The sequence below is a fragment of the Ambystoma mexicanum genome, chromosome 11 (genome assembly GCF_040938575.1).
Source record: "Ambystoma mexicanum isolate Mex_15411 chromosome 11, UKY_AmexF1_1, whole genome shotgun sequence".
In the NCBI taxonomy this organism is placed as follows: domain Eukaryota; kingdom Metazoa; phylum Chordata; class Amphibia; order Caudata; family Ambystomatidae; genus Ambystoma; species Ambystoma mexicanum.
This window is the reverse complement of record NC_090934.1, coordinates 63,412,381-63,429,976: the sequence shown is the minus strand read 5'-3', so window position 1 is coordinate 63,429,976 and position 17,596 is coordinate 63,412,381. Positions and strand designations below refer to the sequence as shown.

The window sequence follows — 17,596 nt, the reverse complement described above, 5'->3', positions numbered from 1 at the left end:
GAATGCTTGTAGGATATGCCATTTGTCAATGCCCTTTTGTCACATGCTGCACAAATTATCTCTCCCTTGTGGCTTGCGACAAAAGTAAAAGAGTAACCTACATATGTGGCAATGAATTTACCGACCATTTAGCACCCCTTTTCTACTGCACTAAGAAGGTTTTCTTGGAAAACACCCAATGGAGCCAATAGCTCTCATTTCAACAGAATATTGAATCTGCTTTAAAGAAGAGGGGGTGTGTGTTGGACTGTAAAGGTATTTGCAATTGCCCCTGAAGTCAAGGGGTTGGCCTGATTTTACGTGCTGCGATGTCTGCAGGCAAGGGAGAGGAGTATCTTCAGGTACAATGGCTGACCAGGATCACACCATTCAGGGGAGCTGAGAAGCTAGGATCAGAATTCTGATCTCTGGATTTCACTGTCAAGACTTGATAACGTGTCCTCCGTCAGAGATGTGCTGCCAACAAGTAGGAGCTGGCACTGGTGCCCGTCATCTCTCTGCCTGCATGAGGCAGTATTCATCGCTGGGTTGCCTGGCATGGGTCTCGTGGCATACCAAGCATATTAAGTAATTAGTTTGTTTCAAAAACATGGACAGGGGCCTCTTTGTACCTTCGCGTGAAAAGAGCACATTTTTAAAAATCGCTGTTTTATACACGACGAACACATGCCGAATGCTATGTGTACAAAACACACACATACAGCTTTCAAGTGCACTTAGTGTGTTAGCATGCACTGCTATACACATTCACTTTAGATGTTGACAAGAATTGAACACAGCTTTATGTGCAAGCTAAGGGGCTCAGTGTACACGTGTGCTAACGTGTTGTGATTCCTATGACCATTCCTTTGTTAACAGTTTTTTCTTTCATTTTTCTAATGAAAGGTGCACGAGTTTACATCACTTGCGTTGAATCTTAAGAGATATCCTTAAGATTGAAGCAAGAGCTATACATGTAATGGTACTGTCAAGCGTTCACGAGTGTTTTTTTTAAATTTTATTTATTTTTTATGTAGTTAAATTCATAATGTTGTTATACACCACATCGTTACTCGCATCATAGAATAGAAAGAATCCATGTTGGCGTGTGTACTTCTGTAAACACCAAATTAAAAGGAACCGGTGTTGAGCTACATGTCTTCATAAGACATTCATGTGTACAAAGAACTGTTTAACAACGTTTCCCCACCATGGTACACTTGTGAACAAATACTGTTCTCATGCAAAGTGCATGAGTTAACAAATGCTACTTTGCAAACTCTCATGAGCGGTCTCGTGCCTGATTCATGGAATTTCTAGCACGGTGCCAAGTGACTTCACACTGCCAACAAGCACCTGATTCACAGAGCTCTGCAAAGTGCATTTTTGCAGTGCAAAGTGACTTTGCACGGACTTTGCACTGCAAAAATACACTTTGCACCGCTCTGTGAATCAGGTGTTCGTTGGTTGTGCAAAGTCGCTCTGCACCACACTAAACATTCCATGAATAAGGCCCCAAGTGTCCAGAAGGACTGTTGGAAAGTTCATATCTGGAGTTCATGCATTAGCAATTACTCTATGAATATTCCCTGGGTGACTTCAGGGCTTCTGTTTATACTATCGCGAGATGTTCCGGTTTTCATACCATTTCCGGTGGTAATGACCGACATGTTGTCAGGAGATGCGCTGGTGTTATGAAGGGAAATTGGAAGATAGATTATCGAGAAAGGGTGTTCCCATTTGCCTAATGTTGATTATTTATGTTTATTTTTAATCAAATTCTTCAGATCCTGCTCTGACCACCTGTGCTGACCCGGGCATCCCTCTCTTCGGAACCCAGAACATCTCTCAAGGATATCAGGTGCGTCTTTGCTAGAAAAACCTAGAATTGTTTTACTTGCAGGTGGAATATCTAAGCATTCTTTATAGTTTAACCAAGGGCAGTAGTAAGAGTCGACTTCTATGATACATCCTGCATTTTACATACATTAAGCATTTACAGCAAGATACATAATGCACCGAGGAAGTCATTTACATATTAAATGAACGCTATCATATTGATTAGGAATAACAAATAACCAGGCACGTAGGATGTACTGTCTTGTAGACTATATGTAGGGTTGTGCATATACACTTGTTTCTTTATGTGGCTCAGATTGAGTGGAATTTTCCTTGAACATGCATGTTTGTTTTGCTGTATGGACAGCTGGAGAAAGGGTCGTCTGTAAGGCTGCTTTCAGTGATATTGGCGTTCTTACTGATCTTTTAACATATTGGGCCTCATTACGACCCAGGCGGTAAGTTACCGCCTGGGTCGTACCCTTACCACCATGGTGTAAACTATGTTTACACCATGGTGGATGGTGGATTTACCGCCCCATTCCAAGGTGAGTGGGGTGGTAAATCCCCATTTCCCATTTTACCCTTCCCCATTCCCATTTTTGCCCCATAGGGCATGATGGGAGTGGGGAAGGCGCTAATTATGCCACTGTAAATTACGGTGGCGTAATTAGCACCATGGTCCCTTAGCGCCATGGATTTTAACGCCTGCAAAAAGCAGCCGTTAAACTCACCATGGCGCAAAGGGACCTCGGAATCAGGCGGTAAGGGTCGGTGCCGTTTACGGCACCGTTAACCCCTTAACGCCTGATTCGTAATGAGGATCCTTGACTGTTTCTTTTCGGTTTTTGAGTCCTTGTGTTGGCACCGAGGTGCCACCCACAGGGAGGCACACATATTGCTGTAGATGTGGGTTGTGGCGTGTCTTGGACGATGCACATAACTTTTATTTAGCATTCTCATCCACAGTCTGCCAGCTGCATAATTTATTTATAATTGTACAAAAGCGATGCATTTTTGGGACGAAAAGAACGCTTACATAATTTACCATTGCTAACAGAGCAGGGGGCATTGGTCCTTTACAATAGGGTGAGAAAAAGTGGCTGTAAAACCAGATGTTGCAGGGGACGGTGGAAACATAAACCAGGGACGAGGACAGGCCAGAATGACAAAGGAAGAGGATGGTGGAGGAAGTGCAGAATTAAGGATGGAGGGGGTGATGGAAAAGTGGTGTTGGGTTGTCCATGAAGGGTGGATAGAGAGGGCAATGCAGTGATGTAGTTCTGTAGAGTACCAGGAAACAGGTTCTTCAGAAAGGAGGAGAGCTTTGGGGTTGGATTTAAATAGCGAATCTGCTGATGTGCATAGGAGGTAAAGGCAAAGCGAGAAAGGTTGAAAAGTGTGTGGACTGCGAAGTTAAGGACTTTGGCCATAGATGAAAAAGCATAGTCGGTGAGGCTGTACAGAAGACACAGTACTCAGATCTATAAAGGTCTAAGGAGGAGATTAGCCGCTGCATAGTATTGAAAAGAAGATGATGGAATCTTCTGATATTGAGGAGGTTCACTCTGGCTGCAGCGTCAGATTTGACGATGAAAGAGCAAGATGTGTGGTGGTTTTAAGATGATACCAAGGTTAAGAGCAGAAGCAGAGTAAGGAAGGTAGGAGAGAAGAAAAGAAGAGGGGCCGAGCAATAGCTAGACTGTTAGGCTGGAAAGTAGAACATTGCAGTCTTAGTAGAGAGCAAATGAGACACCATCCAATATTTGATGGAGGAGAGAATGGTTTACATTTTTGACCACAGCTCATCAATAGGGAGAGAAAGGAGAAGAAGATCCGAGTGGCATCAACAAAGAGTTGATAGGAGAAGCCGCACAAGAAGATCAGCGTTACAACAGCTCAAGTATAGCGAGTGAAGAGAAGTGGACCAAGGGCAGTCCATTGAAGTACCCCAACATTAAGGGCTGTGAGTGGGGAGGTAAGCCTGTTCCAGGACACCTGAAAGTGTCTGGGGGCAAGGTATGAAGTGTACTAAGCAACACCCGTATCTCTGATGCCAGGGAGAGATAATGTTGAGAGGGGGTCAGAACGGTCGACAGAATCAATGGCAGCAGAGAGGTCTAGAAGAATATGAATAGATGACAGGTTTGCATGACGAGCACAAGAGATGAAGTTGATGAGATTGAGCAGTGATATCTCAGTGGAATGTAGAGGTCAGAAGCTGGATTGTAGAGGGTCGCGGAGGTTGTGAGTATCAAGGGACTTAGTGAGTTGATTGACTACTGCTCAATCTAGAATTCTGGAATAGGGTAGTAGAATGGAGACAGGGCAAATGTTGGCAGGACTGTTAGGATTGAGACCAGGTTTCTAAAGGAGAGGGATGACAGTAGCTGGCTTATAGAATGAGGGAAAAGTTTCATTGTCAAGAGAGGAGTTGTAGAGGAACTCAAGATGTGGAGCAACACTGGAGCAATGTGCTTCACATTGTGCAGGGACAGTGAATCAGTGGGGGTACAGGAAGGATTAGCCTTGAGGCGTAGGCCAAGAATCTCATCAGAGTTGGTCGGGCAAAGGAAGGCATATCAGCAGGAGAGAAGGGTAGGAGTGATTGACAAAAGTGAGCAGGAGAAATGGATAACAGGTAAGTAGCAAGGGTTTTGTGAATGGTAGGAATTGTAGAAGCAATGTAGAGAGCAAGATCATTTGCAGAAAGAATAAAGGTGATAGTGGCGGGTTTAGGCACTGAGCGAATTGATTTGAGAGACTTTTGGAGGTGCCTAAATTGGAAGAATTGAGACAAAATGAGATATGAGTCACATTTGGCAGAGTAAAGAGTAGAGGAACAGTTTTGAAAAGCAGTGATATAGAGTTGGAGATTAGAGGTGTCTCTAGACCTTTACTAAGTGCAAAGATGTGTGTGCATTGTTGTATTCAGGGTGAGGATGAGAGGTTTAATGCAGGGTCTTGGAGTGGAGAATGTAGGATTGAGTGTAGTAAGAAGGTATTGAGAGGAGAGGGTAGCGTAAATAGCAGTGTTAAAGTTAGTGAAGGCTTCTTCAGTGGGTGGCAGGGTGAGTTCAGCAAAGGAGGAGAGAAGGTGGTGTAGGTCAAACAGGTAGACAGGAAGTTTGGAAGAGGGAAACTTTTCATTGGATGGAGAGAGTGAGGAAGAAGCACGAGTGGAGATGGAGGCAAAAACAATGGTGTGATTGGACAGAGAAGGAGCAGTGGAGATATTAGAGGCAAAAGTTGAAACGAGATGAAAATAAGGTCAAGGGAGTTTCCATTTGAATGGGTGCGCAGAGAGTGGACAGAAAAGGTGAGTGGATAGGTGGAAGAGAGTTAAAGTCAGTGGATAGAGCAGAAGAGGGACACGGACGCTTGAAGTCACCAATGACAATGTGAAAGTGATTTGGAGGGAGAGAGTAAATTAGTTGGGAGATGTGGCCAGCAGAGAGAGAGAGAGAGAGAGAGAGAGAGTATTTTTGTCGAAGGTGGCAGTGATTGAGGACTGTAAAGGCAGCTGGGAGCCAGGTGTGTCTAGGGAAGCACCAGAAAAGAGAATTGTTGTGTTCCTGTCTGCCTCTCATCTTGTGTTGTTAATGACATTGCAAATTGGTTGAGGGGCAAACCCGGTAAGAGGCATAAATGCTGCATTTGTTTCCCACATCCATCTCCTATTCAATGCTAGTGCTTTAGGAAAGTCACTGATCACTTAATTCTGAGTCCAGTATCTGCCAGTTGTTACTAATCCCCAGCAATGGGGCAAATTAAACCTCTGGACATTTAATGGCACTCTTCAGATGTGGAGCACGTTTCTGAACATTGCAGCCAATCTTTGGCTATGGGGCAAGTCACCGGGAATCAGATAACAGTCATTGCCAGTGATGCAGCGTAATGGCAAGGTGTTAGAAATGATTGGCAATGGGACAAGTCCCCGGGTATCAGATAACAGTCGTCGTCTGTGATGCAGCCTCATGGCAAGGTGTTGGAAATGATTGGCAATGAGGCAAGTACCTTGGTATCATATAACAGTCATTGTCAGTGATGCTGCCTCTTGGCAAGGTGCTGGAAATAATTGGCATTGGGGCAAGTACCTTGGTATCAGATAACAGTCATTGTCAGTGTTGCTGCCTCATGGTAAGGTGCTGGAAATGATTGTCGATGGGGCCAGTACCCGGATATCAGATTACAGTCATTGCCGGTGATGCAGCCACATGGCAAGGTGCTGGAAATGACTGTCAATGGGGCAAACACCAGGGTATCAGATAACAGGCATTGCCAATGATGCAGCCTCATGGAAAGTTGCTGGAAATGATTGGCAGTGGGGCAAGTACACGGGTATCAGATAACAGTCATTGCCAGTGATGCGGCCTCATGGCAAGGTGTTGGAAATGATTGGCAATTGGGCAAGTACCTGTGTATCAGATAAGTCATTGCCAGTGATGCAGCCTCATTGCAAGGTGCTAGAAATTATTGGCAATGAGGCAAGTACCTGTGTATCAGATAACAGTCATTGCCAGTGATGCAGACTCATGGCAAGGTGCTGGAAATGATTGGCAATGGGGCAAGTACCTATGTATCAGATAACAGTCATTGCCAGTGGTGCGGCCTAATGGCAAGGTGTTGGAAATTATTGGCAATGGGGCAATTCCCCAGGTATCAGATTACGGTCATTGGCAGTGATGCTGTCTCATGGCAAGGTGTTGGAAATGATTGGAATTTGGCCAAATACCTTGGTATCATATAACAGTCATTGCCAGTGGTGCGGCCTCATGGCAAGGTGTTGGAAATTATTGTTAATGGGGCAAGTACCTGCGTATCAGATAACTGTCATTTCCAGTGATGCAGCCTCATGGCAAGGTGCTGGAAATTATTGGCAATGAGGCAAGTACCTGTGTATCAGATAATAGTCATTGCCAGTGATGCAGCCTCATGGCAAGGTGTTGGAAATGATTGGCAATTGGGCAAGTACATGTATATCAGATAACAGTCATTGCCAGTGATGTGGCCTCATGGCAAGGTGTTGGACATGATTGGCAATTGGGCAAGTACCTGTGTATCAGATAATAGTCATTGCCAGTGATGCAGCCTCATGGCAAGGTGTTGGAAATGATTGTCAATGGGGGAAGTACCCGGGTCTCAGATAACAGTCATTGCCAGGGATGCGTCCTTGTGGGAAGGTGTTGGAAATGATTGGCAATGGGGCAAGTCCCCAGGTATCAGATACCAGTCATTGTCAGTGATGAAGCCTCATGGCAAGGTGTTGGAAATGATTGGTAATGGGGAAAGTAGCTGTGTATCAGATAATAGTCATTGCCAGTGGTGCAGCCTAATGGCAAGGTGTTGGAGATGATTGGCAATGGAACAATTCCCCGGGTATCAGATTACGGTCATTGTCAGTGATGCTGCCTCATGGCAAGGTGTTGGAAATGATTGGAATTTGGCCAAATACCTTGGTATCATATAACAGTCATTGCCAGTGGTGCAGCCTCATGGCAAGGTGTTGGAAATGATTGGCAATGGGGCAAGTACCTGTGTATCAGATAACAGTCATTTCCAGTGATGCAGCCTCGTGGCAAGGTGCTGGAAATGATTGGCAATGGGGCAAGTACCTGTGTATCAGATAACAGTCATTGCCAGTGATGCGTCCTTGTGGCAAGGTGTTGGAAATTATTGGAATTTGGCCAAATACCTTGGTATCATATAACAGTCATTGCCAGTGGTGCAGCCTCATGGCAAGGTGTTGGAAATTATTGGCAATGGGGCAAGTACCTGTGTATCAGATAACAGTCATTTCCAGTAATGCAGCCTCATGGCAAGGTGCTGGAAATGATTGGCAATGGGGCAAGTACCTGTGTATCAGATAACAGTCATTGCCAGTGATGCGTCCTTGTGGCAAGGTGTTGGAAATGATTGGCAATGGAACAATTCCCCGGGTATCAGATTACGGTCATTGTCAGTGATGCTGCCTCATGGCAAGGTGTTGGAAATGATTGGAATTTGGCCAAATACCTTGGTATCATATAACAGTCATTGCCAGTGGTGCAGCCTCATGGCAAGGTGTTGGAAATGATTGGCAATGGGGCAAGTACCTGTGTATCAGATAACAGTCATTTCCAGTGATGCAGCCTCGTGGCAAGGTGCTGGAAATGATTGGCAATGGGGCAAGTACCTGTGTATCAGATAACAGTCATTGCCAGTGATGCGTCCTTGTGGCAAGGTGTTGGAAATTATTGGAATTTGGCCAAATACCTTGGTATCATATAACAGTCATTGCCAGTGGTGCAGCCTCATGGCAAGGTGTTGGAAATTATTGGCAATGGGGCAAGTACCTGTGTATCAGATAACAGTCATTTCCAGTAATGCAGCCTCATGGCAAGGTGCTGGAAATGATTGGCAATGGGGCAAGTACCTGTGTATCAGATAACAGTCATTGCCAGTGATGCGTCCTTGTGGCAAGGTGTTGGAAATGATTGGCAATGGGGCAAGTCTCCGGGTATCAGATAACAGTCATTGCCAGTGATGCGGCCTCATGGTAAGGTGCTGGAAATGATTGGCAATGGGGCAAGTTCCCCCGTAAATTGATGATAATCTTTGACAGTATAGCTGTCCTCCTTCAGGCATTTTAGGACCCTCTAGTAACAGGCTAACTAGCCAAATATGTCCCCCGTGTGCTCACTAAATCGCCTTCCTTCTCACAGGGAGACCCAGAACCACCCTCATTGCTTCCTACTTATCCCAGCCACGCCTACTAACCACTTGTGTGTTCTAATGACATGCGTCTTCACCTCTCCTGAGGAATATTTAAAATACTACCCTGCTGGACGTCATCAGTCTCGTTGTTCTTCCTGCTACAAATAAGCAGATGACGCACTGGTGATCCACAAAGCTAAAATCAATCTCTCAACATAGTCACAGGAGCGATAAACATGTCTGCATCCCACTAACAGTCCCTACATTATCGGAAAAGGGTGCTTTACAAGAGCACGTTGCCTTACCATACAAAGACCAAAGCTGTTTGCTCAGCCAGTGTCTATTTTATATAATGAAAAACCTGCCCATTTGCTCATTTGAAATTAGAAATACACAACTCTCTCCACTTGCCAGGTCCTTAATGGGAACCTAGGTTCCTATGAAAGCCTTAGTTTAGCATGTGTTGTTCACAATGACTGGGATCATACTGAACCATCAGGACAGCCAGCACAGCTCATTCCTATGAACAGGTGGGATACAATGTGAAAGCGACTGATCAGGAGTGTAGTAACCGAGTGTCCCATTTGGTCATTATTTTTCTTACGCCCAAAAGCCATTGGATAGTTCTCCTGTTCTCATGCACATTAAAACATCCATGACAGCTTTAATCAAAATACTTTAACTGACGTGTGCTTGACTCTATCCCAACCCTAGTGGACTTTCAGAGGCCCTGGTCTGCAGAGAAAGTGCTTGGTTTTATGGGATAGCATTGTTTCCTTGCATTCTGCATACCAGTGGCACGAGAGGGATGTCTCCACTCCTGAAGACTCATTCTCCCAGAAATCGATGGCAGTGACTGTTGGGCCTGGTTCATGCCCTTTGAACGGCCCGCTCACCATATCATCATATCATCACATAGAGCACTAACAATCTTTTTGTTAGTGCTCTATGTGATCTGGAAGATGAGTTGGCAACAGGCAATCTTTGTGTTACTGCTCTATGTGATCTGGAAGATGAGTTGGCAACAGCCAATCTTTTTGTTAGTGATCTATGTGATCTGGAAGATGAGTTGGAAACAGGCAATCTTTTTGTTAGTGCTCTATGTGATCTGGAAGATGAGTTGGCAATAGGCAATCTTTTTGTTAGTGCTCTATGTGATCTGGAAGATGAGTTGGCAATAGGCAATCTTTTTGTTAGTGCTCTATGTGATCTGGAAGATGAGTTGGCAATAGGCAATCTTTTTGTTAGTGCTCTATGTGATCTGGAAGATGAGTTGGCAATAGCCAATCTTTTTGTTAGTGCTCTATGTGATCTGGAAGATGAGTTGGCAACAGCCAATCTTTTTGTTAGTGCTCTCTGTGATCTGGAAGATGAGTTGGCAACAGCCAATCTTTTTGTTAGTGCTCTATGTGATCTGGAAGATGAGTTGGCAACAGGCAATCTTTTTGTTAGTGCTCTATGTGCTCTGGAAGATGAGTTGGCAACAGCCAATCTTTTTGTTAGTGCTCTATGTGATCTGGAAGATGAGTTGGCAACAGCCAATCTTTTTGTTAGTGCTCTATGTGATCTGGAAGATGAGTTGGCAATAGCCAATCTTTTTGTTAGTGCTCTTTAGTGCTCTATGTGATCTGGAAGATGAGTTGGCAATAGGCAATCTTTTTGTTAGTGTTCTATGTGATCTGGAAGATGAGTTGGCAATAGGCAATCTTTATGTTAGTGTTCTATGTGATCTGGAAGATGAGTTGGCAATAGGCAATCTTTTTGTTAGTGTTCTATGTGATCTGGAAGATGAGTTGGCAATAGGCAATCTTTATGTTAGTGTTCTATGTGATCTGGAAGATGAGTTGGCAATAGGCAATCTTTATATTAGTGGTGTCTTCAACAACTATGCTGATGACACTCAGCTAGTACTTGAGCTTAAGGGGACGATGTCACTGAAGCCTTCAATCTGAAAACTATTAACAGTCACATAAAAAACTTTGATGAATGCAAACTAGATGTGTCTCAATGGAAACAAGACCAAGCTCATGATTTTAGGCCCAGCCATTATTAGATCTTAAATTGACCACAGATACCACTCCTTTGACATTCACAATTGTAGTATTGAAGTTTCCGGAAATGTCAAAACTCTGGGCTTCCATCCAGATTCTTCTCTGAGTTCTGAAACCCACACTAACCAAACTGTGTACATTTTGTCCCATTATTTGAGACTACTGAGGAACCTTAAAACATTCCTATCTGATTTTAACTGTGCCTCAGTTATCAGGGCAAATATTTTGCTCAGATTGGGCTATGGAAATGCTATTTTGCTTGGTCCAGAGGAGAACGTGCCGCCATTTGCCAGCAGGAGCTACATTGGCTTCTGATTGCGGCTTGCCTACAATTCAAGGCCACAACACTGGTCGACAAATAATGACATGGCTTTGTGCCAGTTTACATCAAACACTTAGGGCCTCATTACATGGTAGGCGGAGGACCAAGGTGCTATTAGCACCTTGGTCCATGCCGGTAAAATACTGGCACCACCTTGGTGGAAAGGGGAATTACCGCCCTATTCCAAGGTTGGCGGGGCGGTAATTCCGCCTTCCTCCATTGCCCTTCCCCATTCCCATTTTTGCCCCATAGGGCACTATGAGAATGGGGAAGGCGCTAATTACGGCGCCGCAAATTGCAGTGCCGTAATTGGCACCCTGGTCCCTTTGCGGGTTGGCTTTTAACGCCTGCTAAACAGCAGGCGTTAAAGTACCTACCCGCAAAGGGACCTCGTAGTAAGGCGGTAAGGGTTAACGGTCACCGGTACCATTACCGGTGACCGTTAACCCTTACCGCCTTCCGTGTAATGAGGCCCTTAGTGTCTCCTTAGGAGCCCTAAAGAAAACTGCGATTATCCACATTAGCACAAGTGGAAATCCCCAAATTCAAGCTTGTCGATAGCTCAGGAAGATATTTTCTTGTGACAGCTGCTAAGGTCTGAAATTCTCTCCCTCTGGATCATAGACTGCTAAAATAATTTATTGCATTCCGCCGGCAACTGAAAACACTGTTTGTCCACTAAGAACCCATCACCCTCTTCTCTAGTCCTGTTTTCCTTTTGTGTCGGACCTTGTGTTTATGTTGGTGCCCTGATGCCTGCAGGTTTTCTGGTGCCATATATATAAACAAATAAACAAATACAATAAATAGTTCTACTTCTGATCAGATGAATATATTGACCTAGAGAGACTGGACTTGATATCCACCCGTGAGATGAGTGGTGAGACATTGTCAAGCCCCAAATCTGGTGTGTCTAATAAGATCAACATAAAATATGATGAAAGTGGGACTCCCATTCCGGTTAGTGATAATGTTCCATGATCTATGTGGCTTCTCATACACTTTCTAATAAGGATCCCATGAACACGAGTACTTTTACACCTAATAATAATAATAATAATAATAATAATAATAATAATAATAATAATAATTCTTTAATATGATATAGATTGAAAATAAATTCAAACTTTACACATATTACAAATTACATAAATTAATGTTAAATCATAAAAAGACAAAACAAATCATCAGCAGATATAAAAACAGCAATAAAAAAGAATAAAATAGAACCATTTTTCTTAGGATATTTACAAGCTAGTACAAAACCCAGAATCAAAGAAATCATGTTAGAATATATGTGAGTTATCTTTTCCCATAATTCTATGCGATTGTAGCAGCACAGAGTAATAAATGGACATTTTTGCACAAGACAGCTTATGTCTGAGTCAAATGTAGATTTAATTGATGAAGGGCCTCTTCCTAGACAAAATGACATAACAGTTCTTAACATCCCCAATACTAAGATAAATCAAGTCAGAGAGCCAGACCTATTTCAATCTGCTGCCAGACATTATACAATGCAATGAACACGTGCATATTGCAGGTGTTAGTGTAATAGAGCCAAAATGAGGTTTCACATATGGTTAAAGGATTGTGCACAAATTCACCCAGATAGTACAAAATTGTATCCTTTAATGTCTGACATTCCGTTAAAAGATGTCTGGCTGTCTCTAGACATTCTGGGGATTTACATAAGCGACAAACTCGCTCTTTAACAGGGATATCTTCCCTGGCTCCTACATTATACAAAGTAGGAAATTGTTCCAATTGGAACAAGATGATAAAACGTCTAAGCCTTGTAGTAGGACAGAGGTACAGATGGGCTTGAGGTTTCATGAAATTGTACAATCTGAATTTCACAAAATGATAGGTTTTAAGACTGCTCAAATGAGAACATTTTGCAAGCCAATCCCAAAGGTCCACCTTTTTTCCGAGTGCATTTAGAACTTCCTTGGTGGCGATTGCCCCTCTATGTGTCCAGCCAAAGTCTATAAGAAATGTAGTCATGGCTTTCTGTAGGGGTGAAGTGGTATGTGTTTTAATCACTTCCTGATGGATCACAGTCAATAAGGGATTGGAAGAGCAGCCAATCATCTTAAGATAAAACCCTGCTCCCCTTTTAAGTACCATCGCTTTCAGTGAGGGAAGGCCCAATTCAAGTCTAATCAGGGCCATTGGAACACCCGGGGATAACCCCAGTATTCGTCGGGAAAAATTGCCCTCCTTCACTTGTAGCCACGCCAGGTCAAATGAAAGAAGCAACTCAAGGCCATAGATGATCATGGGGGCAAACACTTGGATATTTAAGTGACAAGTCCCCCAAAGAGTGAAGCCACCTTGCTTATTAGTAAAATAAGAAATTAATGAGGTGACTTGCATTGCCCTGGTAATGCGTCTCTGTCTGCAAAGAGAATAATCGCTGTGGGACTCATTTTCCACTCGTAGATAACGATATGAAGGGGCGTAAAGTATGTGATTTTTATGTACCATCAGGTTCACTTGGGATACTCTTTTCCTAGTAAATCTAAGCACCTTTGTCTTATCTAGGTTAATGTTCAAACCATTAATCCTGGCGTAGTCCCATAGGGTAGAAGCGGAGCGCCTAAGTCCACCTATGGTATTATCAAAAATGACCAAATCGTCTGCGTATGCTAATACTGCACACGGTGCTTCACCAATTTTTGGAGGGCAATTGTCAACCTCAGCTAATACTGCAGGGATATCATACACATACAGATTGTAAATGAGGGGTGCTGTAACGCAACCCTGCTTTACCCCCCTGTTTTGAATCACCTTTCTGGTCATATTGCCTTCATAATTTAATCTGAGGCAAGCAGAGGTGTTTTGGTGCAAAAGTCTCAGGTAGTATATAAGACCTGTCGGGCATCCCATTGTTTCAAGTTTAGTCCATAGCCTTGCTCGGGGGATGGAATCAAAGGCAGCCTTGAAATCGATATAGAGGGCATAAAGCGGGGGCTGTCCCTTACTAAGCACCCGTGTGCGTAGTATATCCATAACCAATAGATTATGTGAGGTGGAAAAATCCCGCCTAAAGCCACATTGAAATCTACTGAGTATTTTGGTCTTTTCTACCCATTTCTGCATCTCACTAAGCAGTAATGAGGCAAAAAGTTTACCTGTGATATCAAGCATGGATAGGAGCCTATAGTTGTTAGGGTCTGTACGACTGCCCTTTTTAAAGACAGGAATGAGAATGGCTGTTTGCCAGGATCGGGGAATTGTCCCCTGTGCTAAGATCTTGTTAAAGAGTAGGGAGTACAGGTCTGCCCAAAATACTGGGTAGTTCTTGATCACTACTTTAGCCAGCCCATTAGGGCCGGGGGCTCTAGAAGACTTAAAGGAAATTATTTTATTCATTATAACCTCCACTGAAACACCTAATAATACCAAACATGAACCTCACCAGCATAAGATCATTGATATATAAATACATTTTTTTCACCAGACAGCAATGTATGCTTAATCGCTCGACAGTGCCGGAATTATTCAAACATATTCCGCCACTACAGCTAATTAATATTCATGATATTTTGATTGGGAAACAATCAGAAGATTCGAAGTTTGCCACCTCATTCATCCACTTCATGAATAACACCACACTTGATTTTGTGATGGCTTTCGCTGTGTAATTTAGCAGATTTGGCTATAACTGCACTTTGATGTTGCTGCAGCTAAAACAGCATTGGGAAACAATCTAACAATTATTAACCCACACTCCCTGACCATCTCACAGATATGCAGTGAAACCCGTAAAGTGAGAGACAATTTTGAGAGACAATTATAAAACATGGATTGAAAAGAGCTCTGGCAAAAGGAATTATGAAATAACTGAGATACACTAATGAAACTTCCAACATGCAACTGAAAAGACCAGCAACATCATAGAAGGGGTTAATATAGCCAGAGCCGCAGTCCCAGACTTAGAAATAACACCCACACATGAGGCAAATTGCTTCCTGGCCTTCTCAAGCATATCAGTGAGAATGGAAACTTGCCACAAAGTTGGAACGAGAGTATTGTGGTACCTATACACAAATGTGTCCCCACAATCAATCCCAACAAGTATCACGTTCTATCCATGCATGATGCCCCAGAAAATATATTCAACAGGGTTCTCCTAGAGGAACTGAACAAATGGATACAGGCCAATAAGATACTACCCATAAATCAAACAGGATTTAGATGGGGCCAATCTACCATGACTAAGATTCTAACACTCACAACTGTGATACAGAGAGGTGAGAACAATCACTGGACATCTGCCATATAGATTTCAGTTCAGCATTCGACACAATGATTTGAGAGCATCTTTGGGGGAAGCTGAACAATTGGAAATACCTTCTGGCCTGCTGACTATGATTATGACATTAAATACTAAAACATCAGACAGAGTTAGATATAGTCAAGCAGATGAACTAACAAAGTCCATGCGTATGTGCTTGCGGCTTAAACATGGATGAGTCCTTGCACCCACATTATTTAACCTCTACCTACCATATCTGACATAAGCACTTAACAGTGAAACCGTGTATGCACCCATTGTAGCCATGAAATAAATGTTATGTATAGGATACACAGACGACGTTGTGCTTTTTAGATCTTAGACTGTGTGGACTACAATCCCAGCTTAACCTCCTCTGAAAATATTGCCAGGAAAATAAGTTAGTCATTAACATCAGAATAACCAAGGCCATGGAATTTCCTTACAATAAACATGAGGATTGTAGCTATGTCTGGAAGATCAACAATGCATCAATTGAGACGGTAAACAAACACAAGTACTTGGGGATCTTCCGGGACTATACGCTGCAATGGACAGCACACATAGATTGCATTTCCAATGTAGTTGAAAGCCACATTGGGCCTTTACCTTCAGCAATGGTGGATAGACTCTTGCAGCCCCAATCATGATCTAGAAAGTTACAAACATTGTGCTAATTCTGTATGGTGCAGAAATATGGGCGAAAAGCTGTATTACAGAATTGACTACGCTTGAAAATGTTTGCCTAAAAAACCTTGGCAAGCATGGCCAAATCTCTACCAGCCAATTGAATTTGGAGTATGTTCCACACAGGCTCATTAAAAAAATCACATTCATTTGTTTTGGAACATGATTAAAGTAGAAGCTGACTCATTATTGGATCTGATATATAAAGATCAAGAGATTTTTGGTAAATATAGTTCCACATACACCAATGATATGATACGAGGGCAATGAATGGTGTGAGGGTGAGGCTGTTGTCCACTAGGTGATTTATTTTCCCACATTTTTTTATTTTTGTTTAATTGTATTACAATGTTTACAAAACCTTCGGACAAGTCCACATGATCCATATGTTATTTCAGTCTTTGGTCTTATTCTTTCTCATTCCCATTGTTCATCATGTTTATAAATCTCCAAAGATCTGAAGCAGAGAGCTACCCCTGTTGCCCATCATGTATTTGTCCCGCTTGCCAGGGCATTCCACCATGTCTCTACGTCGTAGGAGGTATTACTTGCTAACATTTTTGTCAGATGTTGTTCTCTCTGCGGGTTGGTCCCTGGGCAGGCTAATAACAGATGGCCGGAGGTTTCTTTTATGGTGTTTCCTTCACAAAACCGACATTTATTTTTGGCTGCTTGGTTCATTCTAGCTTTTACTTTGTTTGTCAAAATTTGGTTTAATCTAAACCTCAGGAATAGTCTGGCCAATTTGTTATCTGGAAATTTAGCCAAATCATTTCTTACTATGTTCACTTTTGCAGGAATGGTTGGTATATTTTTTGTTGTCCTGTTCTGTTCTGCCAGATCGAAGGTCGTGATCCAGTCCATTTCTATCAATTTCTTGGTGGATTTATTTGGATTTGTAAATAGTTCTTCAGATGTGATGTTCATATCTATCAGCATTTGATTGTTTTTTGCTGCCCATTTAGACATAACAATATTCTTTCTGCACTGCATTTCTCCGTTGATGATTTGCATTATCTTTGATTTCGGCTCTTTGATTGCTTTCCTATAGAGCATCAGTGTTTTTCTAGCCACCATTGCCGATAGTGAGGATAGGCACAGTTTTCTGATCAGCGTTATAGATGCAGTTTTTGACAGGCCTAGGATATTCCTCCAGAAATAGCTCTCTATTTTGGCCCAGATATGACCTGGCAGCTGTGGCATGGCATCAGATCCATATATTATGCTTGTTGTTACTTTCGACTTATAAAAGTTCATGACTGGGATTAGGGAATATCAGCCGTATTTGTGATCAATGGCTTTTGCTTGTGATGTTAGCATTTGTACTTTTGCAAAAAGTACCTCCTGCATCGGTTGTTCCAGAGCTGTGCTACTTAGCATCACACCTAGGTGTTTAAACACCTCTACTTTTTCTAAGACCGTGCCATTTGCAGTCCATCTATGTTTCGCTCCTTGTTTTTTATTTTCTCCCAAGGCCAAGATTTTATTTTTTGTTTTGTTCATTTCTAGATTGTTCATTTCCAGATAATTTGTCAGATTTTTTATCTGCCTTTGAAGGCTCACCGGCGTCAGGTCAAGCAAGATAATATCGTCAGCATAGATGATTCTGGAGACCTTTGCACCTCCTACTGTTGGAGGAAAGATTCTTAACTCTTTCGCAGAGTCTGTGAAATCTGCAATATAAGCGTTATACAAAGCAGGGGCCAGCGGGCACCCCTGCTTCACGCCCCTGGCCATTTT

General features: G+C 42.8%; 1 protein-coding gene across 1 annotated transcript in view; it reads left to right on the top strand.

The window, feature by feature from the left end:
• Positions 1–17,596, top strand: part of CSMD2 (CUB and Sushi multiple domains 2) — a 2,010,406-nt gene that overhangs the window by 1,954,645 nt on the left and 38,165 nt on the right. The window contains exon 62 of the mRNA XM_069622557.1: positions 1,767–1,840. Coding sequence (XP_069478658.1) covers positions 1,767–1,840 — 74 coding nt within the window. The remainder of the gene's footprint in view (positions 1–1,766; positions 1,841–17,596) is intronic.